At 44.2% G+C, this 26,462-nt stretch overlaps 1 protein-coding gene across 2 annotated transcripts in view; it reads left to right on the top strand.

Annotated features, from left to right (window-relative positions):
• The window catches only part of LOC105691691 (protein outspread), a 60,784-nt gene that overhangs the window by 16,597 nt on the left and 17,725 nt on the right, over positions 1 to 26,462 (top strand). For both annotated transcript variants that reach the window (XM_012410360.3, XM_012410362.3), the window contains exons 2-3: positions 4,303 to 4,383; positions 15,279 to 15,344. In XM_012410360.3, the coding sequence (XP_012265783.2) occupies positions 4,303 to 4,383; positions 15,279 to 15,344 (147 nt within the window). The remainder of the gene's footprint in view (positions 1 to 4,302; positions 4,384 to 15,278; positions 15,345 to 26,462) is intronic.

Here is a 26,462-nt window from a genome sequence, read left to right as displayed (position 1 = left end):
TTGAAATTTGAGTCGTGCCATTTAATTTGATTTGAATCGATACGATTAGGCGTGTAAAGGATTTCAATTGTCGTGAACGGCGTATCGTCGAGCGTCGCGTGTGTGTGTGTGTGTGCTATATCCCACCTCGTTTTTCCCAACATGGTTTATGACGTTGACGTATGCAATGCGTAGGGTATATCGATTCGCTGTCGTGAGAATGGTCATTGGGGTCGATAATTTAATTTAAAATCACGATCGGACACGCGACGATCATTCGATCCGATTCGAGCAAAGGTTACACGGCGTACGTGTAACCTGTGCGTCCATTTTTACGATTACGCGGATACGATATTTGCCTCTGTTTTTTTTTTTTTGCTTTTTTTTTTTTTAAATAAAGTCTTTATATTTACTCTCGCGGAGTCGTCGAGCGGGCGCGCGGTGTCGGCGGCGGTAGCCGTGCGCGGTAAATTGTGTCATAATTGTTGAGAAGTGGATATCGTGTTATATTTATTTATTTTTCGGCTATCGGTGTATCGACTAGCTATCGACTTTACGCTCCTGCGGGCAGTCTACGGGCGGCAGGTCTTCGTTTCTTCGGCTCTTTCTACACCTACCTACCTACCTCTCCTCTACTCGTGTACCTTCTGCTTTCTGCCTTCTGGCTATACGATTCTTGTAACGGTAAAGCCAATCGCTCGTAGACCTCCGAGAGCTGCCGCCTGATGCTGCCGATGTATAGAGATGCTGCCGCGGAGACCGCCGTCGAACGCAACTACACCCGTATAGCCTACACTAACCCAATAATTTATACCAGTGCGCGTACGCATGGAAACGACGTTTTTCTTTTTCTTTTTTCTCTTATTAAAGAAAAATTATTCTTTTATCTATTTATCGAGGAGACAATCGAAACGGTTGCCGATTTTTTCACACGTTTGCCGGCCGAATCCCCGTCTCGGAAGTAGCTTTTGTGGAGAATTTTTTCAATCCAGAGGCTACATTACGCATCCGTCCATTCCGTAGCCCCTCGTACGCACCCGTGCGCGATTAGCGTTTGAAACTTTCGTTACGGTTACGTAGCCGAATAGGAAAAAGAAAGTCTTTCCAGCTCGGATGATGCAAATCAAACGGTTTTCACTTCGCACTTTTTTTTCTTTTTTTTTTCACGCGATACACACGCGTGGTGTTCGTACGGGTGATCGAATATCGTGTACGCGGAATGAAACCAGTTTTCGAGCTGATGAAAGAAAGAAAAAAAGCAAATATTTATCGAACACCTAACGAACGCTCGATAAAAATTGTCTTCTTTTTTCCCCCCGTTATTTATTTATCTATTTATTTTTATTTTTAAAAATTTTTATTGTCGAATTTATTTTCATTCGTATCAGATGCGCGCGTACGCGCTGCCAGCGTGCGCGATAATCGAGCTCGGAAAATTATCACCCTACACGTTACCGATACCGGGGGCACACCTATGCAACGTACGTACGTACGTACACCGCGTGCGTTATATACGCCCGTAATAAGAAGCGGCGCGAGGCGTGAACCGTGCAGAGGCATACATACATGTATAAGACCCATAAGGCCCCGGGAATGAAATATGGGCGCGAACGAAGAGCTCTGAGCACGCGCTGGCTCGTGGGGTCCGTTAGAATTCGTGAAGCCGTTACCCACCCGTCCGTCAATCTCTTCGCGTATAATATATTTCACTATATCGTACGTACGTACCTGTTGTATACATATGTATCCCGTACAGTGAATCGTATTATAAGAGTTCGCAGTACGCGTGCCCTGGCCGTGCCAAAGATGTTTATTTGATAATCTTACAGGTGGAATTTATCGATTCTTCGTCGTCTATCGCGATTTTACATATACGTACGAGACTCCGGAGTATCGTTTCTATACTTCGCGGTTGATTAGGGATGAAAATTACCACGGGAATCCCGCGGCTCCGCAACGCGGTTCGAAGGATTCGAGGGATGAAAAAAACGCGAGACGAGATCTCACGTCTGTTCGCCAAGTAATATAATTTTACGATATTATTTCTCGCGCACAGGTGAACGAGTGTCGGCGTTGTACACGCCGCTCGTACAGTCATCGTAGCCAACGGTGCAGTTAAGGCAACGCGCGTTAATTGGGTAGAAAGTTTTCCGTACGGTGGTACCTGTAGCCTGTGCGAAGAAAGGAGAAAAATATATACATATAAGCGTCGGTTATATACATATACGTTATTTTATATAAATGTAATAGACACCTGTACATATAATATTTCGTTCATTCCACTGTTCTACTCTCGAACGATTTAAAAAATTCTCCGAACATCTGAAAACCATCGATTGATCGTCGAACTCGAACCGAGATGTAATTTTGCACATCCCATATTTTGCGCTCCATTTTTTTTTTCCATCGCAACACCAACGAGCGACGACGCAGTCCGCACGTCGGATAAACTGCGTCTGTGTATTTTATCGCGCGTAAAAAATCAGCATGCCGAGAATTCGATCGTAGGGATGACCGATACGTTGCTTTCGAATCACAGATTCGTATACCTGTGTACCTGTAATCGTGGGAGACGGTGTGGCGACGTCTTAGGATAACCCATTTAATTTCATCGTACGTGATACAAACGCGTCGTATTCGTTCTTTCATATATTTACACACACCAGGCCTCATTGTTCCAAATGGGGAATCGTCGGTCCCATTATTGTGCCGCGACTGTACGACTGCACGACTAGAAAAACCGCGACCGTATTTTTTTTATTTTTTTTATCGCAAACCTAAAACAATCCCCGTCCCCAACTATGACGAGGAATCAACGTTACCTTACGATCTTGAGAAGGGTAGGAAAAAAGGATTAAATATTCAGGGATTTGTCGGGAAAAAGGAGCAGCGCGTCGAGGGGGAAGGTCCGCGAAATTGTAACGGAAATCCGCGTAACTCCGATGTGCGCATATCTAAATCGGTGTTTAACGCTACGAGTAAGTACGTACACGTATACACGTATATACCCGTTCGCGCGAGTATTACAGATAATAGCAACATTTCTCCTTACTTCTCGCCGATTTTTACACCGTTGAAATACGTTGTCCGACGCTCGACGAACGCCGGGTTTCTCTTCGATATCACCTTTTTATCGGTGAACCGTTTCTTATACCGTTGCTGTGCCGCTCTTTGCCGTTGATGTGGATGCACGGAATGATGTCGCTGTCGCGGCTTCGGTTGCATATACTATACACAAACACACAGACACAGACAGACACACGGGTATTCGTACGTATACCCCAACACCGTGTACGACGTGCTGGAAAAAGACGGAAAGTTTTTTTCCTTACGCTTGTACCGCGTTAATTCGTATACCTCGTGCGGGAAATGAAAACGCGCGTGTCCGCAATTTCCGGTAGGTAAAGAGACGCGGTGACGTGGTACGGTGGACGGAAAAAAGAGCGAGAGAATCGACGAAAAAGTTTGTCGGATGTACCGCAGGCGGAAAAAATAAAAATGAGATAATTGAGGAACGGGAGAAAAAAACGTTGAAGATTTCGTGCCTTACGCGCGCTTTCGGATACTGCAGAGAGAGAGAGAAATCATCGACCTCGTGTGTATCGTACGAACGTTGTTGTAACGCGTGTGATCGTCGTCGTTGCGTCGTAATTCTAGAACCTGCGGATCGAAAATCGAGTGCCCCTCGTCGTTTATTTTTTATTTTTTTTTTTTTTCTCATATCGTGCGACTACCGATGCGACGAAGTGTGCGGATATATATCGTTGTACGGATGCCCAGGAGATCGCACACTGCATCGCGAGGGTCCCACGCGTCTTGTATATTACCTTTAGCTATGGTATACCGATCGTACCTTACGCATTGTATACCTGTACGCTATTCGCACGCGAAACGCGCCGGTCCCGCCGTTATCTTTTCTTACATTCTTTCGATGCCGCAACATCCGGTGCGACGCGTTTTTTCGCCACCGCGTACGCTCGGCCAATTTTTCCGTCGCATCGCGCGACGGGCGAAGGAAAAAGAAAAAGAAAAAAAAAAAAAAAATATGATCGAATTTAGAATCCGCGATGGCGATCGTCGCGCCGATAATTATCCGGTTTGTCGAATTGCCGCGGAAGTCGGAAACGGATGCTCGCGCTGAGCTAACGAAGGGTTGCAACGAGGAAGAGGGAAGCGAAGGGGGCGTGCCCGCGAAACGTCATAATCGTTGTTTGTTGCTGCTGCTTTTTTTTTACGACGATCGTGAACGGAAATCTGTGAACGACGGACGGGCGACGAGACGGAGTGTGTGTAATAATTTCTTTTTTTAATTTTCTGTTGCAGGCCACCAGAAAAGTATCGAAATGCGGATACCTCTTCGTCGCTCCGGGATGGGATTTCACGAATCCATTGAACCGCACAAAGGTGACTAATTATTTTTATTTGTCAATTTATCGTATGTTCGTTCGATTAATTTTATACCGCGCGCTGGAAAAATTGAAAGTTACCACGTAATTGCGGTAAAACGTATACAGCTGATTAGGTTTTATGCACCGCGTCTATATTTATATGTATACGTATATACCTGTGTAACTATATGTATACCCCGACTATTTATCCGGGAGTGAAAACTTGTGGGAAAGTCTGATTAGTTACAGACGTTCGATCGCATCCGACCCAGCGATGGGAGGAGTCGTTGGAATCGAAAGTTTCGTACCAACGTTCTGTACGATGTTTGATTATAAATCGATTTACCGCAGACTGTACGAACCACGCGATATCCGTAGATCGCTGCTGAATATATCTGTATAATTATCGCGTGTAATCGTTCCGATGCAAGTTCAACCTAATTGTAATGAAAAAAAAAAAAAAAAAAAAAAAAATAGAAAAACCGAAACGAAAAAAAGAAAAGAGGACAAATTACATGGTAAAATGTGTTATTATATTTTTACCGCGCCGTACGTACCTGCGGTTAATCAAAAATCCATTCTACCTTATGATCGGTTGATGATTTTTTTTTTTTTTTCGAAACGCTGTCAGGATCGCGTGCTCCACGTATATCACGAGTACAATAATATTCCGACGTTTGCTGTCTCTGGTAGTAATAAAAATAAAAAAAATAAAACAAACTCGCTATTAATAATAATCTTTGATAATAATTGTTAATTTTTCGTTGTAAAAATCAAGTGTACGAAGTATGTAATTACAGGATCATCGACACGCGATCCGGATGGTGTAATTAAATTTAGAGTTCGAAATCGTGGATATTTGAAAAAAATTCATTCATAATTACCGGGTCGTTATAGTCGATGAAATACCAATAAAACTCGGCTACGTAGGCGGTAGAATCCACGAAGACGATTAATAAATTGTACCGACCGTTCGTGAAACGATTGTAAAAATTCAGAGGTCGATTCAGAGGGGCGATATATCAGCGCGGGTCGCGGCGCTGATCGATTTTCCAAAATTCGAAGGATTCGCCGTTGAAAAAAAAAAAAAAAAATCGACGCTGGTTCGCAGATTGTATAACGTGCGTTTTTTTTTCGAGTTGCTTGACCCGCGACGATACGAAGGTGCTAAAAAAAGTACAAAACGTACCTCGGATACGATATACGATATACGATACGCGATGTGTGCGACGCTCGATGCGACGTGCGATGTGCGGTGAAACGCCGAGGAGAAAGTCGAGGGTAATTAAAGACCGGGTTCGAGATGACTGACCGCATGGCGGTGTAATTGACGCCAAAGTGCCGACGTCTGCGCGACGCGAACTGCCAAAGGCGAACCGCGGCTACGTACCGTACGTACCTGGGCAACGACGAAGCTCAGCGTGAGGTACGGTACGTGTAGCCGCCCTATGCAACCCGATTGACAAAATCGCGTCGGCGTCTATCATTCGTCGTGTCGTACGCGTGAAACGGGATTGAGTGGTTTCAAAAATACATCGTATATCCGCACGCCGGAGCGGAGACCGGCGAAACTGGTCATCGTCCGATCAATTATACGATACGGTTAATCGAACGACTATAGCGGCCAAATTCAATTTCGTCAAAATCATTGACGTTTCATTCTTCTTTTCTCTTTCATTTTTTTTCCTTTTTTTCGCTCGCTCGCACATTTACTTTCGCTTCGGCTCCAATCTTTTCGTCGATAACGCGTCGTTTTATTTTTTTTTTTTTTTCATCCGTCTCTGCCCACCTCACACGTGTTATATTTTATTCGCATTGTTACGTATCGAGGATCGTGATCCCCCGGAGGTGAGGTGGTGATCTTTAAGCTTACGCCGCTTATACGCTGCCGCTGCGGCAAAAAGAGAATTCCCGATAGGATACGAATACGGGGTGTTCGTTGCGCTCTTCTAAAATCTGCCTGTATATCTACCTGTATTATACCTTGTTGTATATACGTATTGCGTTTATCTCTAGTATTACCGTGGTCGTCGCTATATGGGGAAAATTTATATTTATTGTTACGCTGCACACGTACGTACGTATACATATACGTGTATCATACGTACGCGGAGACGGACAGACGCCTCGAGTTTAAAAGTTTAAGCATATATATATATGTATGTGTATCTATATCGTAGCCGTGTTACGGGGAGATGAAACACCCCGCCTATTTTTTAAACCTCTCGGTCTCGATATTTCTTGTATTTATTTATTATACTTATGTACAGGTACGCGGGGTACGGCTCGTACACCGGCGCTATATACCATATAAGCCACTTCTTCACTTTACGACTCTTAACTACACGTACGCAGAGGCGCTTCCTTCCTCGACGCATCCGATCGTCTCGCGTCTCGTAAAGCTATTATTTTTCTAACGAGAAAATCCCCCCCCCCCACCCCCCCGGAATTTTTTTATTTTCATAATTCTCATCTCGCACCGTCTCGTACAAGCGGAAAATTATCAATCGTTCGTGAGAAACGGATTTATTACAGAAAAATATGTCGGTTGAAGAATTTTGAAAGCTTGAATGAAAATTGGAGAAACGTTCGAAGAATCGTCGTCGTAATCCGTTCAAAATACATTTCACGTTTCAGTGAAAACGAACGAAAGCGTAGACGGGCGAGCGACGCATCACAACGAATACGATATCGTGAAGTTGACGATTCATGGCTATCGTCTACTACGTCTTCTGAATATAATACGTATCTACCCGTAAAGCTGTATTTTCACTCGTTTACAACGTATCAACGTGATAGGAATATTCTCTGTCGAATAAAAGGCGGTGCGATCGGAACCGTACCGTACGAACATTTGTAAATAATCCGGAATTTATTTTTTACGTGTAGATCTAACTCACAGTCACAAGACTCTGATTTAGTTTCGCTTTCTTTCGTCGTTTCGATCTATTGATCCGATTCGAACCCGATACAACGACGATTACTGCGATATCCGAGTCATTCGTTTTCCCCTTCGAAGAGATAGAGAGCCGGCGATTTTTTATCCCCAATTTCCAGCGATCGTTGTGAAACGGGTAGATGATGTTTTTCGTAAAAGAGGGATCGGAATCGGACACCCGATATATGCGTAAAATGTAAATTTTCACGCACGCGGAGCGTCAACGACGTGTGACGTCCGGATTCAAACTTGCGTCTAATCATCGAAAGTGGGCCGTATCAACCCCCCCGCCCGGCGAGATTTCGGAATTTTCGAATCGCCGATAATATAAAATGCGTGCGAAAGAATCGAAAGAGCGAAAGAATAAATCGGTACGTATTTCAACGAGGTAAAACTAATTGTAAGTCCCGATCGTAGTCGATGGCGGATGTGGTCATAATTAATACCGACGAGTGTCAAATATCGATTAGTATATTTTTCCAACGATTAGAAACACCGCGGACCGGCTGCGCCACTCCGTCAAGAGGTATACGTATAATATTATGCAGCTAGAAGCTGGTAAGTTTATTGTAAATATCATCGGCTGCAACGCGAAACCCAACCTAACGCTATACTCCTCCTAATGACAACGAGAGGCGCCAAGGTTGCACCGTAAAATTGATCGTGGAGATTAGATAGAAATTTTTTCCCCATCGTCGTACCTGTACACAATTCAACTTATATTATTGCGCCGCGTTGTACAGCTGATGCAGTTTTATATTTTTTTTTTTTCTGCATATTTTTTTGCCAATGTATTTTCAAAATACACATCGGATACTTTTTGTCGCTACATCGTCACTATTATGCAGATTTAATCATTGTCATTACATGTCGACATGTGGGCGTGAAAAGGTCGTGACCTTGCCGTTACCGATCGTGGGAGGAATTTCAGTATAAATTTATACGTATTTCCGGTGATTGTGCGAGAGAAAATATTCCGTGGGAATATAATTGACGAATCTCGATTTAATTCCGATGCGTTGAATGCGGGCACACGAACAGCGCAAGAAGAAGGGAAGAACGGAGCGCGAGCCAACGCCCACATTTTCTTTTTCTTCTCTTGGCGAACTTGTCGTTCGTTTGTTACACTTTTTTTTTTTATTTATTTATCGGCATATACTTATTAAAAATTTTATCAGCTGACCCCTCGGAACTTTCTTATACGGTTATAGGTATATGGGTATCGTAAGTAACGTGTATATATTTTACGCATGGTATGCGTGTACGCTCCGTTCCCATTACGCACGAAAGGATCGATACAAATCGATCGATCTTTGTCCGGTTTTTGATACCTCAGATATACATGTATACATCCATCTGTAAAAAGGAAAGATAAAAACGTGGCTTATTGATACGCTGTAAATGGTGGGGACGACGCGACGCCTTTTACTACAACATCGAAAACGACTCGCGGCGTATCGCCAACCCTCGGGGCTAGTGAAAGCTGATCGCTTCGACGGAGTTGAAAATTTCAAGAAGAAGAAGAAGAAAGATGACGACGACGTAGATCGGCGATCGGCGAGAAAAACCGGGAAATCGATCTGTGACTGTTTCTCCTTTTTTTTTTTTTTTCTTTGCTCAATTCTCTTTTTCTTGCGATACGAAACCGAAATTGTAATTTAAGATTCGAACGATCGACGAGCAATTATTTGTTCTAAGAGATGATGATGAATCGTGACTTCATCGTCTGGCACCTCCTTGTCGGTGATCGAGTACCGTCTGTATGAAACGAAGCGAAAGAAAAAGAAAAAAAAGAAGAAAGAAAGAAAGAAATATAAAATTGAAATGAGAAAACAAATCCTTTGAAAATTAAAATACGCGTACGCAGAAGCGGATTCGACGTATTATCAAAGCGTTGGAAGTTGTCGGACGAGCGACGATAATGTATATTTGTATGAAATTTGAGGCTCAAGACAGAGTCGTGTATATAGTACACATCGCCCATAGTTTCGTACGGGAGTGAATCGCTTTTATACGATCGTAGCAGTCGCACCGCGGTCTTTTGCCGTACGTACGTACGTATAAAACGACTATTATCGATTCACTGCGAACAAAAAGACCGTGGGGGGGGGGGAGGGGGGGGGGGTTTTATTGTCCTTTACAGACGCGTAAGATTCATTCGATCTCGTATAAATTATTTGTTTTTACACGCGCGAATCCGGCGAGATAAAAATCGACGACGAAATAATATCGATACAGATACAGGTATGGTATACGGATCGATACGATCGACCGACGAAGAGAAAGTATGAACCGAGCGTCGCGCTGGAAAATCGACCTTTTTTTTTCTCTCTACTCCGCTTTCCGCGGACCTCGGGTCGCGTCTCGCGACTCGATCGTCGGCCGACGTTGTTTCAATCGTTGCTGTGTGAAAAATCGAACGCGTCATTTCCAACGCGTTCGAATCAACGTCTCCTTGTAGGTATAACGCCGCACGTTACAAGCGACACATCGCGAGCAAATTATCGTCTAGGAGTTGTGCAAAGATCGCGCTCGCCCCCGTAGGAGATGGAAAAAAAAATAACTGAATTAGCGCCGCCCGTGTAATAAATGTGCGCGCTCGATCGGAAATATAATTATCGATAATTGACGCGGTTATCACCGCGTCAAGTTAATTGAGTAGCGCTGACCGACGAATACGGCAATAATGACGATAATTGTCCGAACGATCGGTAAATAAATAAATAAAAATTCTCCAATCGCAATAACAACCGATAAACGGTACGAATAAGGCGCCGAGTGTAGATAACGTGCGAAAAATCGTCATCCGCGATACGACATTAGAATAAATTTAATAAAACTATCAAAACATTATCACAGCAACGATGAATTATCGTCTCACGCTAATTGCCGTCTATCATTTTTATAATCGATCTAAGGATTGTAAATCAAACTCCACGCGATTCCGTAATTATTATATATATATATGTACAATCGATTCATTTCCTGGACATTTTTCATCAAAGTTTGATACATTTTAATTTTTTAACCCCCGTGTAACCGTATGGGAAAAGATCGGTGGGGGAAATTTGATATTTTCGAAACGTTGCAACGCTGCGGTGAAACGCTCTCGATGGTAAAATATCGCACGGTTGTATTACGGGGTACATAAACGATCGATATCGGCAAAGGAACTCGTAATGGTATACCCTCGTATAACTTCGTACGTATCGCGTAGTAGACTAGGCTAGGACGTATACGCGCGGCCTATAGCTCCGCGGATCAAGCGAGTCACGATCGACGGCTAACCATTTATAGAAGTACCTACCTTATTCGAAATTCAAATATTCGATCTGATTGGAAAAGTATGACATGTATATATAATCTACGATGTGTATGTATATATATATATACCAAATTATACCCGTACGCTTCGCCTTTATACATATATCGGATTTTATACAGTTTCGTCACACCCGATGAAAGATCGACGTTTTTTATTTTACTTTGGAAAATTTTTGCGCACACGGGAATATCGAATTTAGTCCTGGAAAATTGTTGGGAGAAAAAAAAAAATAGAACGGAATCGTCGCGGCGAAAAGCTGATGGATCGACGAAACTTGGAGACGCTGAGAAAATGAGAGATGGAGATACCCCTACGCGCGACTCGCGCTATATTATACCGGTCTATGAGATTTGCAAGGGAATTGAACAGGTTATTCTCCGAAGGAATGAGTTGTACCGCATTGAATATCAACAGATAGGATCTGGATTCTGGGTCCGTGCCGCAGCCTGCGCCTTTACTTACTTCCTGTTCCTGCGACTCCTCGCTATTACGCGGGTATACACGTATCTAAGGTACCTCAAAGTAATCCGCGTGTTGACTCGTCGTTTGATGTCGCAGGGATACAAAAGTTCCTCCCTTTTTTTTTGTTTATTCTTGTTTTCTCTCTTACTTTTTCTCCGTCGAAACGAGAAGAGGAAAATGGAAAAACGCTAGCTTTAGATCGTACGCGAACTCGTGGTACACATGGTATACAATTCCGATTTGTCGCGTTCCTTCGAACACGTAGGTAGCGCGACCTCATATTATTTCATACCTACGTCTAAGGCGAGAAAGTGATTACGCGACCTCGAGTCTATTTGTCTATACGTACGACGGTGTGGATAAATCTCATTGATCGCGCGAACGAATGCGTTGCGAGGATATTTGAAAAAAAAATGGAAAAAAAAAAACGAAAAAAATTGCATCCTTCGACGTTTGAATCGGAATTATAGTATAGTTTTGTGGGGGTCAAAGGGACCGCCCTGAGAGATATTAACTTCCGGTTTTGAAAGCATACCCATGTATATCCTTTACGCCCACGGAATTCGTATGCACGAACAAAACCGTCCAGAGTCGAGATGTTCTTTTAATTGCAATCGACACGAGGTATGGATCGCGATTTGGACGGAGGGGGTTTTTTTTTTTTTTTTTTCATTCCTCTGCCGCGCGATCGAAGGGAGGGAAAAAAGTGACGTCGGACTCGGAGACGACGGAGATGAAAATTATCGCCGAGATGCCGATACATTATAATGAATCGGATCGCGAAGGTGGGATACCGATAATGCAATAAATCTATAGTCAAGGTGCGAAATTATTGTAACTGTATTCGTGCCAAGGACTCGACCTCATACGAGTTACGCTTCGTATACATGTATATATTATATACCTCGCCGCCACCTGTTCGCGCGTTCCCTGTATATAAGTGCGTGCACGCGTGTCCTTTACATTCGTTCACGTATCCGTACGCGTGCAGTGCGGTTTTCGATATCGTACACACGCGCACCTATAACCGTTATAATTTAATAACGCGGATATACAAATTATTATCAGAAAATTAAAGAAGTTTACGTGGCGCGTACGGTGTGTAGGTACGGTATGCGTCGGCTCGTGTGCGGTAACCACGTACCTACGCGCGGCGATCTAACGTTCGAACGAAGAATGGAACGGAAGAGGATCGAAGGAGAGGAGACCGAACGTCGACGGGGGTGCGGCTAGGGGATGAGACGAAGGTAGAATCGATCGTTGTTCTTTTTTTTTTGGAAGGAATCGTCGAAAAATGTGGTAGGAAACGACTCGAAAGAAAAAAATAGAAAAAAAAATAAAAAAAAAAAAAAAGGAGAGGAGAGGGTTGGTCGCGAGGCGACGCGTCGCGGTGTTACGGTAGGTTATGTCCGCGCATTCCTGTCGAGGTCGTCGAACCGCGCGAGCGTCGCGGCGCGGACGGCACGACCGACCCGTCCGGGTACGTCGGACGTCGTACGCGGTTTGCGCTCCTCGTCGTCTCCTTTCGTCCATTTGGCCCAACGTCACCTTGTTATCGCACGCGCGTGTACGCTTTTTTTGCCGAGGGGTCGTCGAATCGAGGGGGAGTAGAGAAAAAAAAAAAAAAAAAAATAGAAAAGGAATCGCCGTCACGATTATTCGCGCGGGGGAGTCGATTTTTTCGGCTGAAAAATTAGCGGCCTTCGATTCGCCCCATGAAACTAACGATATCGTTGGAAATTTTAACGATATCGGAAATTACTAGCGTCGGGTGTACATACGGAGGTAATAGAAGAATAGGAGGGAATTGAGAAAAAGAAGAAAAAAAAAAAAAAGGATCTTTTTTTGTACCTTCGAATTCGGTTCATTAAAATCTAATAAAATTTCTTATAGCTTCCTCTTTGGCTGTGGTTAAAAGTAATGATCTTGGTTAAATATATATATATATATGTTTTTTTTTTTCGTCTTCTAACTCTATATTTTATATGTCGTGCAATAAAATAATTAACTCATCCCACCCCGTGTACACGTGTACAAATATATGTGTGTATGTATGTAACGTAGTGTATATCCGAGTAGGGAACGTCGTATATATATATATACCGTGTGTACGTATACCTATTATCCGAAGGAGGTAAGATGAAAAAAAGATACAGAGGGAGAGGAGGAGGAGGAGGAGGGAGAGGATGGTTAACGGAATGCGGAATGTTCTATGATATACACAAGCTTCGAGTACCTACTCAACTACGTACGTACCTGTAGACCTTACCTGTATAGGTGTATTGTACGTACCCGTGTACTTACGGTATAATTCGATTACGCAACTTTGCATCGTCGACGTCGGTCCTCGGACGGTACGTACCGCGGATCTCCGGTTTGCCAATTTTTCTAATCGAACTCGAATTCCCCATTTTCCACATCCCTTCGATCGGTTTATCACGTGACCCACATTTGTCTCGCACACAAAAATATCGAAGGGTCGATAAACGAACCGCAGCGAGCGAATCGTACGGGAAGAGATGACATTTTTTTTTCACTCGATTGTAAATTTCTTCTGTAATATTTGAGAAAATCCAAAGAAATTTTTATCCAACTATTCCACTTCGTCGTTCACGCTCGGCCTTGCCTATATTGGGATAAATAAATTCCCATGTGACTCGTAGGTGTTTGATTGTTTGAGAAAAAATAAAAAAAAAAAACCGACGACACTCGTATACCGTAAACGTGATCGAACAACGAAACGCTACTCAGATGTAACACGTAGAGTGAAAATTGAAAAAGCGATGCTCGCTTTATCGTATCAAAGGTGGTTCGGGTTTGTTGGCACAACCCACCTTATAGTTAGTTACCCCCGATTATATCGCACCGTCCGGACTACACGTGGCGTATTCGAGTCCGTTTTATTTGTTGTAAGTAAACTGTGTAATGTACGCAACATTTGGATTTGTTATTTGAGAAAGAAGACGAAAAAAAAAGAAGAAGAATATGAAGAATATGAAGATAAATAGGAAAATAAAAATTCCACGAACGACCTATGCGTACGTATGCTACAATACAACGCCTGCATTTAGGCGTATGGTATATGTACAACGTGTATTTGTATAATAGAACATTATACGTATGTATATATAATATAACTATATAACTAGAAAAACTAGAAACCTGCGTCGTTTTACAGTTATAGTTCTCTGTTAAGTTTAACAACGATTATACTTCATATACTATAATGGGAATGCGTGTACGTAAAAAGTTGGATTATATTTCGAAATTTGAAATTATTTCGAATAAAAAAAATCAGTCCTCCGGACCGTCGGCCGAATAACGCCGTGGCTCGCGGTGTGCACGACCGACTTAACGGTTGTAATGAATGTCGCATTCGTAAATCGCGTGCAAAAATTAATAAATTTATCTAACTTACGCCGTTACGGGTCGCTCAGTTTTTCTCGTCCGTTTCAATTTTTTTTTCTTCTCCAACGTGGCGTTATCGCGCGTTGCGCTCAATCCTTCTTCGTTTCGCTTACTCGCTTACGTTATTTTTTTTTTTTTTTTCTTCTCGCGCGTCGATTTCGCGGTGGTTCTCGATCGCCGTTCGGCGGACGTTCGCCGTCCGTTCGATTCGTCGGTACCCGAACAGCTGTGTTGGAAAAAGAAGCTCCCTTCGACTTCCTAGAGATCTTCCCACGCGTACGCCTTCTCGGCGTAACATCCGTATACCCGAGGGGGTCCCCAACTCTCTCGTAGCTATACACGGCACACTATCGCTTCATTTTTATTTCTTTGGACCCGGACCGCGCTCGCTTACCACCGGCCTGCCGGCTTTACTCGCTGCGGCAGTCTTCCACACGCTATACTTCCCGGTACCCTCGTACCTAGACTTCGTCTTCTTCTTTTTATTTTTCGTTTTCTTCCTCCTCTTCTTCTTCTTCTTCTTTTTCCCAGGCATAATTACTAGATGAAGATAGAAACCCGGGCGTAGGCTGGTAACCAACGCGCATATAAACGTGTACCGCATGTCGCATGCATGCAGTCCCAACCGCCTTGAAATTATCTAGGAACTTAATATTCTACGACGGTGTTACGCGGACGAGCGACGCTTCGAAAAATTGTTCGGAAATTTTTTTTTCCCCCGTACTCAGCTTCGCGTCGATTCGAAAATAAATCGATCATTTCTCCTTTTCTGTTTCAGAGATGGCAACGTCGATGGTTCGTCCTGTACGACGACGGGGAGCTCACCTATTCCGTGGACGAACACGTGAGTCGAACGCTCTTTGTTCCTTTATTTTTATTTTTTTTTTTCTCTCCTCCTCCTCCCCTATTTCCTTCGCCGAGAAGTTTATACGTTATAAGTCGGGGGCGGGGGTGCAGGTTACGCTCGGCGATAAATCGATAAATTACACGCGATGAAATCGAGTTACCGTTTGCGAGCCGATTTCGTCCCTCGTCGGCCGTTCGAGTCTCGGGACTAAAATCCACTTTGGATGACGAGGAACAAATCGGATCAGCCCTTAGCTTTGTAATTATAAATGTATAGTTCTACGGATTCCGGGTGGTGGTCGGCGACGGGGACTGGTCGATGGTGAAAAAAAAAAAAAAAAAAAAAAAAACAACAACTGGAACGAAAATGAAAGGAAGCGTCGTGGAATCGTCGGTCGCGGTTGTACCCGCAACGTATACCTCGTCGCACACCTACCCGATCCAGGGGATACCTCTAAGACGCGGTGGTTCTCCTTTTACTTTTACCCTTTGAGCTTCCGCCACCTCCTCCTCCTCCCCCCGCGACGTCTTCTCGACGTCTTCTCGACGTCTCGCTTCTCTTCCGCCCGTTGTTGTTACGAGTTACAATTGACTCGGACCTTTGAACTTCTCCTACATTTCGTATCGCGTGGCGCAACTCAGCTACGTCAAGAGTGTACTACCTACCGCTGTATCCGTTTCAGGAGATATAAGAAGCGGGACGAGAAGAAGACAGCCGGAAGATTCATTGCTCGACGCGTACGTTCGTTCCGGGACGGACGTGTAAACGCGTAAAGCAACCGTCTGACAGTTCATAACCGCGTTGCGATGATCTCTTATTCTTTTACCGGCGATCGCCCGGAGTTATCCGCAACGGTGAGAGAACGTCGTCGTCGTTCGGACGTACGTACGTACGTCCTCGCGGATCGAACGAACCACAGATTTTCACACCTACGTTTCAGACTTCGGCTGACATTTACTTCGAAGCCGCTACGCAACGGATACGTTTGTATCGATTTCACCGTGCACGTATCAACACCGCGTATCGCGTGATGCGCGCAGCTGCATTCGTCGCGCGGCCGCACACAGTCCTTTATCCCCAGAACTCCTGAATTCCTAGAGATCGCATTCCCCTCTTTGAACTCTTATGTACCACTAGCTCTGCGGTTCTCAACCGTGAGATTCTTAGCACTGTAATTTATTCACAATCAATTTATTGACCGGGGAAGATATTTTATTTTCATTTGCATCTTTTCTTTTTTCTCTTTTTTTTTTTTCTCATCGCGAGTCGTGACTTTCGCAGTTAGCAGTTGGTCCGATGAACTATTCCAGCCGTTTCCATAGTTGGTTCGAATTAGTTTCACGTTAAGGAAATACCTGAAACAACAATTAATTGAAATTACAACCCTCAGATATCTGCGATGAAATCTTACCTTCGATTCTGCGCTTATTTTCTTATCCTCAAAAATCGAGAGAACTTTTTTCGTGAAAATTTCGACCGGGTCGCAACACGATGGTTTTTTTTTCTCTTCTGAAATTCCGTTGAGGCGATTCTCGTCGTTCGTTAACCGTACGAGTGGGAAACTTTGTCTACGTGGAATCGAATCTGAAAAGATACACACGGCGTACGAGTAGGTGCACGCGAGATGGGAGAAAAAAAAAAAAAAAAAAGGGGGGAAGAGACGAGGTACCCGATGACGCAATATCGTCGTGTAGATGCCTGGAGTTCGGTTCGGTACTCCCGGCTTCCTTGACGATCGGGTTCACGCGTTCCTTTCCCCTCCGTATTCTCGTATAGTTTTTTCTTTTTTTTTTTTTTCTCTCTCTCTCGGGCACCCATATACCCGACGTGCGCGGGATACGAGCGGACGCGGCCACAGAGTCGAGAAAAACGAGGATAATTTGTTTCTCCGGCGTAAGAAAAAAGTACCTGTACCTACATCGGGGTGAATTAGAACAATGGCGGCGCCCGTCCGTCTAATCTATGAGATTTTTATGCGGGACGACGCGGTGCCGCGAACAAGAAGAAGAAGAAGAAGAAGAGGAGGAGGAGATCGACCGACCGACCGACCGACTTCTGACTCGTCATTTATAAACTAAAAGCGTATCCTCGAAATTGTCATCCTCTTTAGTGCACCGGTCTCTCCCAATATATCTTCCCAGTTACCTCCGCCTATACGTTACCTAGCTCTCTTTTGTGATCTTTAACTTTTCAACGTACTACTCGTGTGCTCTTCGAGAGTTATAAATTCTAAACGGAGCGGCGTACATCCGGGCTGCCATCTCGTACGTGGATATACGGATTTTGAGCGTATTTTTTTCTCGTCTATCCCGTCTATCGAAAAATTCGTCCGTCCTCCGACACGAGACTCTGCAAAAATTCGAGACACTTTTTCGACAATTTATTTATTCAATTATACGTGTTTTTTTTTTTTTTTTTTTTCTTTCTTTCCTCTCCCTCCGATTTCAGCGCACGTTAACGCGCGCAGTTTACGTTTCATCGAGCGCTGGGTTTTTTCACGTCGTATGCCAATGGAAGAAGTCATAACTTGAGGTTATGTACTCGGTGTACCGTAAGACGAAATTTTTATTATCTCGTTACGGTATACGACTCCTTCTTATCTTATCTTCGTACATTCCGGTATACAAGCCCGTGCGCATCATCCGCTACCTCGTACCTACTCGTGTGTAATTCTTTTGACCGCGGAGAATGCGGTTCCATTTTTTTTTTTTTTTTTTTTAATTTTTCAATTCGTCCTCTTTTCTCCGAAAATGTGTACCGGCGGTACCTCTTCCCGCTCCCTCGTTCGCACCGGAATCGTCGTCCTCCGATTGCAGGTGTTACCCTTACCTCGACGTTTTCACGAGTTCGCGTTGGTCGTCGAACGACGACGACGATGATCTATCCGGGGAACGCGACGCGCTCGTACGAATATAATATCGCAACAAATGTTTTGCACGCGATTTTTTACACGCGCGTGTCGCGTCAGTCACGTACCCCGTGTGTACCGCGTGCGGAGTGAGTGGTAACGCGTTGACGAACGAAACTCACGCGAACGGAGGAGGAGAGTCCGGGACGATCTTTTCCTCCGTAGGTAGGTATGTACGTACAACGTATACAACGTATACACACGGTACCCCGAAGGCCGGGACGCGGGACTAACTTCAGGCTCCGGAGCCCTGGGCCCAGGGCCCCCTATTATTTCCAGGTAATTACATATTTCTCCGAGAGGAATTTTTGAAATGAGTTTTGGCTGTGACGCGCCTCGACGTCGTCCTCCTCCTCCTCCTCCTCCTCCTATACCGCCTCGTGCACGCCCGCCCTCTTATACGGGGTGTCTCTCATTTCGGAGAGAACGAAAACTCCGAGAATCCGAAAATTGCCTGGCTGGGTCGAGGGAAATTTCGAACCGCCTCGAATCGACGATTCTTTTCTTTCTCCCTTTATTTTCTCTCTCTTTTTTTCTTTGTCAATTTCGGACGTTTCGTTTCGGCGTTCTCCTCATGGAGTTTCGCGCGGGTGGAAAGGTACGACCCCCGATCGTTCGAAGTATTTTGTTCACACCCGTTACGTATCGCGACCGTGTCTCTGCTACGCGTCGATTACCGGTGTACGTACCATACGCTCTGGTGTAATATACTGTGGTATTATAATGGTACATTCTATGTACGATTCGTTCGCGTTCACCTCTGTGTGTGTACAACGTACGTGTACCCGGTCTAACCCGACGTACGTACGTGTGTGTGTGCCGCAGCTAGACCCGCGGGAGGAGTTGATGTTCCACCGCACATTTTTTTATCCCTTTATTCGACTCCCGCTCTTTGCTCTGCTTTGATTCGATTCGTTTTGCTTCTCCTCTCCTCTCCTCTTCTCTTCTCTTCTTCTTCTTTCGTTTCCTTATGTACCATGTGGTACGCTCTCTCTGCTTTGCTGCTCTCCTTCGTTGCCCTGCGTATAATACCGCGGCCAGACCCAAACCACCACCCGGGAAGTGGAGATCGTATAACGATTTGATCTCATCTCTACGGGGGCACCTCCTCATTTCCGGCGCTACACGGATTACGCGATCCCTCGAGGACGCCTGTATACCGAGTGTACCTGTTACGTGGAGGTGTACAAGTATACGAGGAAAGTGGAGCCCCTGTATACACACGTACGGGGTTCCGACTCTTTCGAATTATCTGAAAATTGAGGTTGAAGAAAATTTGGAACGATCTCCTACTTCGTCTAGTTTTTTTATTTTTTTTTCCAATTTCTGCTCTTTTCGGTTCTCGTGAAACTTTTCACCTCGTACAGGTCTGCGAGACAGCCGGTGTTTTGAGGTGGATGTGACATACATTAGATACGTACAGGGACGACGACTCCAACCAACGTTACGATGATTGCGATCTGATACAGCGGGGCGTCATCCGATATCTTTCACCCTTTCCCCCTCCACCCCCTCCCCCCCTCTCTTCGCGCCCTCCTCTCCTCGTTATTTTTACGTATTATTCTCATTGCGATGTGCTCGACGGACCGACATCTTTTTAGTCACTCCTAGTCGCGGGGATTTCGCTGTTTTTTGTTTTTTTTTTCAAACAAATCGAGAAAATGGTGAAAATTGTAAAGATTCCGAACCGTCGAATAGAAATTTCGAAAACTCTCGGAGAAGATGTCGGTCGACGTTTCGACAAAAAAAAAAAAAAAAAAAAAAAAAAAAGGTGTTACGAGGGTCTTCTTCACACAGAACCTGACTCCCACTATTCGATTTTTATTTTTGATTTTGTTCCCGCCGTTGCACCTGAACGCCACGTCGACTCTGAGCATCGTCCTTTACGCTTCGTTCGGTTGTACATTTTTCGATGTGGTCGCTACTCGCCTACCGGAGATACGCGCAGGACGACGGAAAAACTAGATCACACGCGGCGTGGCCAGGAGCGCGGTGAGGAATAAAAAAAAAAGAAATCGAGGGAACGAGAGGAGGAGAGTCTAGGAAGAAGGAGATGAAAAAAAATGTAGTAATAAAAAAAAGAAAAAAAAAAAAAAAAATGGAAAGGTGAAAAATATTCGATGTGCAGTCTTGTGTGGTGTGGTGCACCGGTGTGCATCGTATATCCGCTACCCTCTCCGCGAGAGTCCGGGCTACCTCCGTTACGCGCCGTGCCACCTCGTCTATGCGAGGATCAAATTCACGTAATTCGATAGACACGGGACACTACGAAACACCTATGTCTGTAAAAAATGTAGCTCGGCTGACGATCGATACGTTGGAAAAGGATTTTCATAAAATTCAACCGTTCGGAATGAAAACTTTGTCGACCTTAACTCGCGCAATACTTCTCGCGCGATATTCTCCTTCAGCGTCGATGACGATTCGATCGACATACCTTATCGAGAATGTGAGTCAATGATAATTAGAATCTAACGATACACGTCAATTATCTAATTAACTGACTAATTAATCCTACAATTAATTAATTAATTGAAGAGATCGTTGCGTTTCCTCGCTCCTGCGGTATACAAAGCCCGTGACGTGGGTATACATATAATCGTGATATTATCATCGCACGTTCTCTCCGACTCCTCCGTTCGTCATTTCTTTCATTTCTTTCATTATTTTTACAACTTTACACCGCACCGATCGCGCCATTACATACCCGCTACGCCGTGGCACTGGGAGAGAGAGAGAGAGATAAAAAAAGAAAGAACTTGACGATGAAAAAAATTCGCCATGCTTTACACTCGGTAGTCGCAAAGTGCGGAATAGATTCGCTCTGCGAAGTAAGTAGGATGTCTAGGCGGTACGTTTCGAGAGCGCGATCGCGAGCTGCCACCGCTATGCTCCCGTGCACCACCAGGTGCAAAACATCGACTTATGTGAGCCTGCAACTTCCAACCGCGGAACGGTCAAGAATGCAGAGAAAATCATCCGGTGCTCATGAGATGCTGCCGCTGCCGTTGCTGCCGTTGCAGTTTAAATGTACGATACACCTATAGATATAGCCTACGTACGTACGTACGTTCGTATAACCTGATCGGTCCCGCGGCTCGGAAACTCTGCACCGGGGTACGCAACACTCGAGAGCCAATTTCTTGGCGTACGGTTATACATTTGTCCATTTTTCCTCACTTCATCCTTCGCGATGCGTCTTTTTTATCTTTCGTGCATCGCGTTGGGGTTTTTTTTCTTTTTTTTTTATTATTTTCTTCGGGTCTCAATTTCTTCGTTCGCGGACAAACAACGTTTATATATTTTTTGAGAACTGCAACGCTAGTTGTTTTTTTTTTGTTTTTTTTTTCTTCTCGTTATCCTTCGCGAAACTTTTTTTGCGATGCCGTTAGGTGTAGCGTAACCTGCATCGGGAGAAAAAGCGCGAATCCGGTATTAACTGGTGAAGCTGTTCTCCTTCCTCATCGCCATATATTTGATGGTTTTAGTACCTACCACTCGTTCGTTGGCCATTACTTAAGCGCGACGTTCTTCCTGGTTGAGGTTTTGCTAGTTACATTACGCGTGTTTGAAGCGACTTTTGTTACACACCCCCTACTATTTATCGTCGATAATATCGACGGTTTTCATCGGTGAAAAATTGGCGGAAAAACTGGAAAGAGAAACAGAGCGAAATTTTTCAAAACTCTCGACTACGTGTGTGTACACGTGTATACGTATGTACGTCGACGACGTAAAATTGGAATCGCGCCACGGTGCAGTTTTCTCTGCACCGTTGGCGAGTTACGTAACTTTGATATTGCGGAGAGTTATCTGGATATCGCGCGCGCGCGCGCTCGCTGCGGCGTTGGAGAACTTTCGAAGGAGATGGTGATGCTGCCGGTGGTTTTTGCTCGAGGGCTTCTCTTCCTCATCTCACGCTCGTACGCTATAGCGGCTCTCTCCCTATCCCATCCCGCATCACATCACATCACATCTCATCCCGTCCCGTCCCGTCCCATCCCATCCCATCCAATTCTCGGGCCGAGAAGAGAGGCATTCCTCTTGTCTACATCGGTCATCACAATCAGCTTCCATGCCTGTAATATACATTCGTATTTGTGCGAGGAGGACGACGACGACGACGACGAAGACGACGGTTGTGGTATATAAGTAAGTGCTACCTTCGATCCGAAGGAAATGTCACGCGTTACGTCACGAAAAAGAGATTCATTCGAGGGATCTTCATCGGGAATTAATCTAGCCGGTGTACTCGATTTGCTTTTACTTTTCAAGGGCTGCGCAACTTTCGTTTTTTTAACGGGTTAACATTGCGCGAGCGCCCTTTTGTAGCTTTTTAATTTTTTGCTCGACTTTAGAGTGTATATTCTTCGGGATATCGTAGCCCTCGAATCTTCGATTCATAGCCAGCAGCGTATAGCGCTTTGTTGTGAGACGTCACCTTGGGGGCTGAGCAGAGGTGACGCCCCACAACAAACCGCGCGCCCCTGGCTACCTGACTCCAGCTAAACTCGGGCTCCCTCGCAGACCGAGAAATTCGAATATTTCGACCCGTGCATAGATTGCGACGACTCAAAGTGGGTCTACGACTAAAACGAATCGATATGTCTTAATTTTTCTGCACGAGTAGATGATTTTGGCTTTCAGATTTGGATTCCTCAGCTGATTATACGTGAGATTACTCGTGAAAAACCAAAATAAAATTCGATTTTTGAGCAAAAGATAAATCATTATTTTAATGAGGTTTAATATGATTTTCTGACGTATTTTGACCTCAGGAATTCGAATCTGAAAGAAAAATTGATCCATCTCTAAAATTGACCGAGTTATCGCCAATTTTCAGCTTTTTGGGGTCAAAAATAAAAAATTGATTTTTTAGTCTATCTTAATGTAATTTGAGCTCACGAATCCACATCTGGAAGAGAAATTGATCTATCTTCAAAAATGACCGAGTTATCCCCATTTTTTCGCATTTTTTGGCATAAAAATGGGGATATCTCGAAGGGAAAAAATCGTAGCTCAATTTGGACAACGGATTCGTGTTCCTGAGGTCAAAATACATAAGAAAAGTGCCATACGATCAATTTTAAAAAATAAAAATTTTTGGCCGAAATTTGAAAAAATCGTAAGGGGTACCCCTTGGAAAAATCTCAAATTTTGGCCAAAAATTTTTATTTTTAAAAATTGATCGTATGGCACTTTTCTTTTGTATTTTGACCTCAGGAACACGAATCCGTTGTCCAAATTGAGTTACGATTTTTTCCCTTCGAGATATCCTCAAATTTATGCCAAAAAATGCGATAATTCGGCGATAACTCGGTCATTTTTGAAGATAGATCAATTTTTCGTCCGGATTCGGATTCCTGAGCTCAAATTACATTAAGATAGATTATAAAATCAATTTTTTATTTTTGACCCCAAAAAGCTGAAAATTGGCGATAACTCGGTCAATTTCAGAGTTAGATCAATTTTTCTTCCAGATTTGGATTCCTGAGGTCAAAATACGTCAGAAAAGCATATTAAACCCAATTGAAACAATGATTTGATTTTGCTCAAAAATCGAAAAAATTCCGAGTTTTTTTCCCCTTGAAGTTTTTTTAATTTTGGGGTAAAAAATAAAAATAATTTTTTTCAATCGGAATTTTCATGGTTTTCCTATGTATTTTGATCTCAGGAATCCGAATCCGAAAGCCGAATTGATCCATCTTCGAAATGGATCAAGCTATCGCCAATTTGACGATCCTCGGAGCATAAAGATTCACATATCTCTTGGAGAAGGATCAAACGCAATTAAAAATTGATTATAAAATTACATCATCGTAAAAATGAGAAGCGAACGCAACGACCATGTGCACGTCGAACAAATGGTACTTACAATTATTAGCATAGGGATATAATAATATGAATATTACATGCCGATAGACGAAGCCTCGCCCACGTGTAATTCAACACAGGATTTATGTACGTACGTTGGTACTTTTGCACAATACGTATACACATACATAGTAAGTTCATGTACGTATAAAACGCCTACTCGTAGACGCATACTCTACGCTGCACCGATAATTTTTTTTTTTCAATTATCAATGCAGGCAGAAAAATATTTCCGCACAACCGAGTACGTGTTTTTTTTTTTTTTTCTTTCGTTTTTTTTGCGTTTACCCGTCACGTACACTATCGGCACACAGTCGTCCCGTATAGATGACATAAAAAATCTATAAGCATCGGCGATGTAAGATTCTGGTGTAGGGTAAATCAAGCTAACACCCCGCGACGTTGCGGGATCTACGACTCTGAGATAAAACTAAGTAAGTAAGTAAGTAAGTAAGTAAGTAAGTGAGTGAGTGAGTAAGTAAGTAAGTAAGTAATGCCGCAAAACTTTAATTGCACGGCTGCTGGTGGTGCTGCTCCTGCAGCGTTCCTTCCGCAATAAATCACAATTACTGCTCCCGGAGTCCTGCCGGTTTGCAGCGCGCTCCTCCCGCTTCCGTTGCTTCTTCGGCCGCGGCTCCTATAATATGCCTCCTAGGTCCATATACTTTATATCCATATACGTACCGTACGTACGTACGGATATCACTGGATATCATTCGAAGGATTCACGTGGGTATGGAAGATCGTGGACCCATGCGGCGATTAGCATTTCAAGATCGTAAACTTTCGACGTCAACCGTCGACTCCCCTTCGCCAGGGCCGATCGATCGACGCCCATTAAAACGCGCTATTTCTATTCGATCTATTCTCATTTTTATTTTCACGTAGCGCGACATCGTACCTTCGATTTATCGCCATTTTACGCATCCGTCATTTCTCGTCGCCACGATTCGGTTTTTCGGATTCAGTTATTATACATACACCGCACGTGTGACGTTCACGGATATCTACGTGTAATAAATTCATCTGTTCTTCGATCAAACGAGACACGAAAAGGGATCGCCCAATCGACAAATCGAAAGATCGCCCAATTTTTCAACCCCATCAAAAACTATCCACGTTCCGACTCCACGTACAGTCGCGGCGTTGTGCAAGGACGTTGCAAAAAATGCATCTCTGGACGCGCTCAAACGTGTACACGGGGACCTATATGTATAATTCCTCTTCAAAATTCATCGCCGGTTTACGGCGTGGAGTTAATCGACCGTCCGCGAAGGGAGATCGGGGCTCTCACCCGCCCGGTGTACATCGGCGTACTATATATCGTCGAATGTATCCCCAGGTGCGCGCGTGGGGAGCCGGCGCTGGGGGTGCGGAGGGATACGCGCGTACGTGGAAGTTGGAAGTTGCACAAGCGGTAGATATACCTATACAGCCGAGTAGAATGCACCGCGCGAACGCGTCGCGTCGGACGTACCTGTTAAGCGAATACGCGGTGCACCGAGCGCGCATATACGAGTGTACGGGGTATGCACCTAGGTACGTGTACGTACGAAATACGGATAGGCGCGGTACACACGACGAGAGTACGCGTACCCCACCGCTGCCTACCGATATCTAGACTATTACCGTACAAGCGCCTTCGCATTAATATATTTACGACTCCATTTGCTGCGCGATCGCGTGCGCTTGTTTATAATCGTATTGTTAACCGTATAGTTCGAGCTCGGTGCTGCGGTGCACGTGCAACACCGACCGGCACAAGGGGGTTGCGGTAGAATTCGTTATTCGGTCGCGCGTTCGCCCGTACACGATTCTAAATCTTAACACTCCCATTTACCCTCTGTGCCGCCATTTTATCGTATCGGTATATACCGGTGATTTTACTACTTTATATTGTCATCGCTATAAATTTCAGTCGTTCGATTCCGTCACATTTTGCGGACGATTACGTACATCGGCGATTTTAATGGGCAATTATTTTATTCCCAACGACGTGCGTAAAAGCCTAAATAAGATAATGAATACAGAGATTGTATAGGAAGCGACGAAATTTCGATCGGATCATCGATCTCGCGACAATTGATACGTAATTGCGAATCAAACGATGAATGACAAATGAAATTCACTAGCGTGTACGAACGGGTAGAATTTCGTTTCGATACGCAATATACTCGCCTCCCACTAATTTCCGTCCACGCGTCGATTGGGGGCCAAAAAAGAGACGCGGTGCAGCGACGACAACAGTCACGGAGTAACGTCGATATCGCGAATAATCGATACGAGCATCATCGCCATGTGTGTGGGAATTATCGTCGTAAATAGGTGGATAG

This window comes from Athalia rosae, chromosome 3 (assembly GCF_917208135.1).
Source record: "Athalia rosae chromosome 3, iyAthRosa1.1, whole genome shotgun sequence".
Taxonomy (NCBI): Eukaryota; Metazoa; Arthropoda; class Insecta; order Hymenoptera; family Athaliidae; genus Athalia; species Athalia rosae.
Note: the sequence above shows the minus strand (reverse complement) of the source record. Positions and strands in the feature narration are given on the sequence as shown.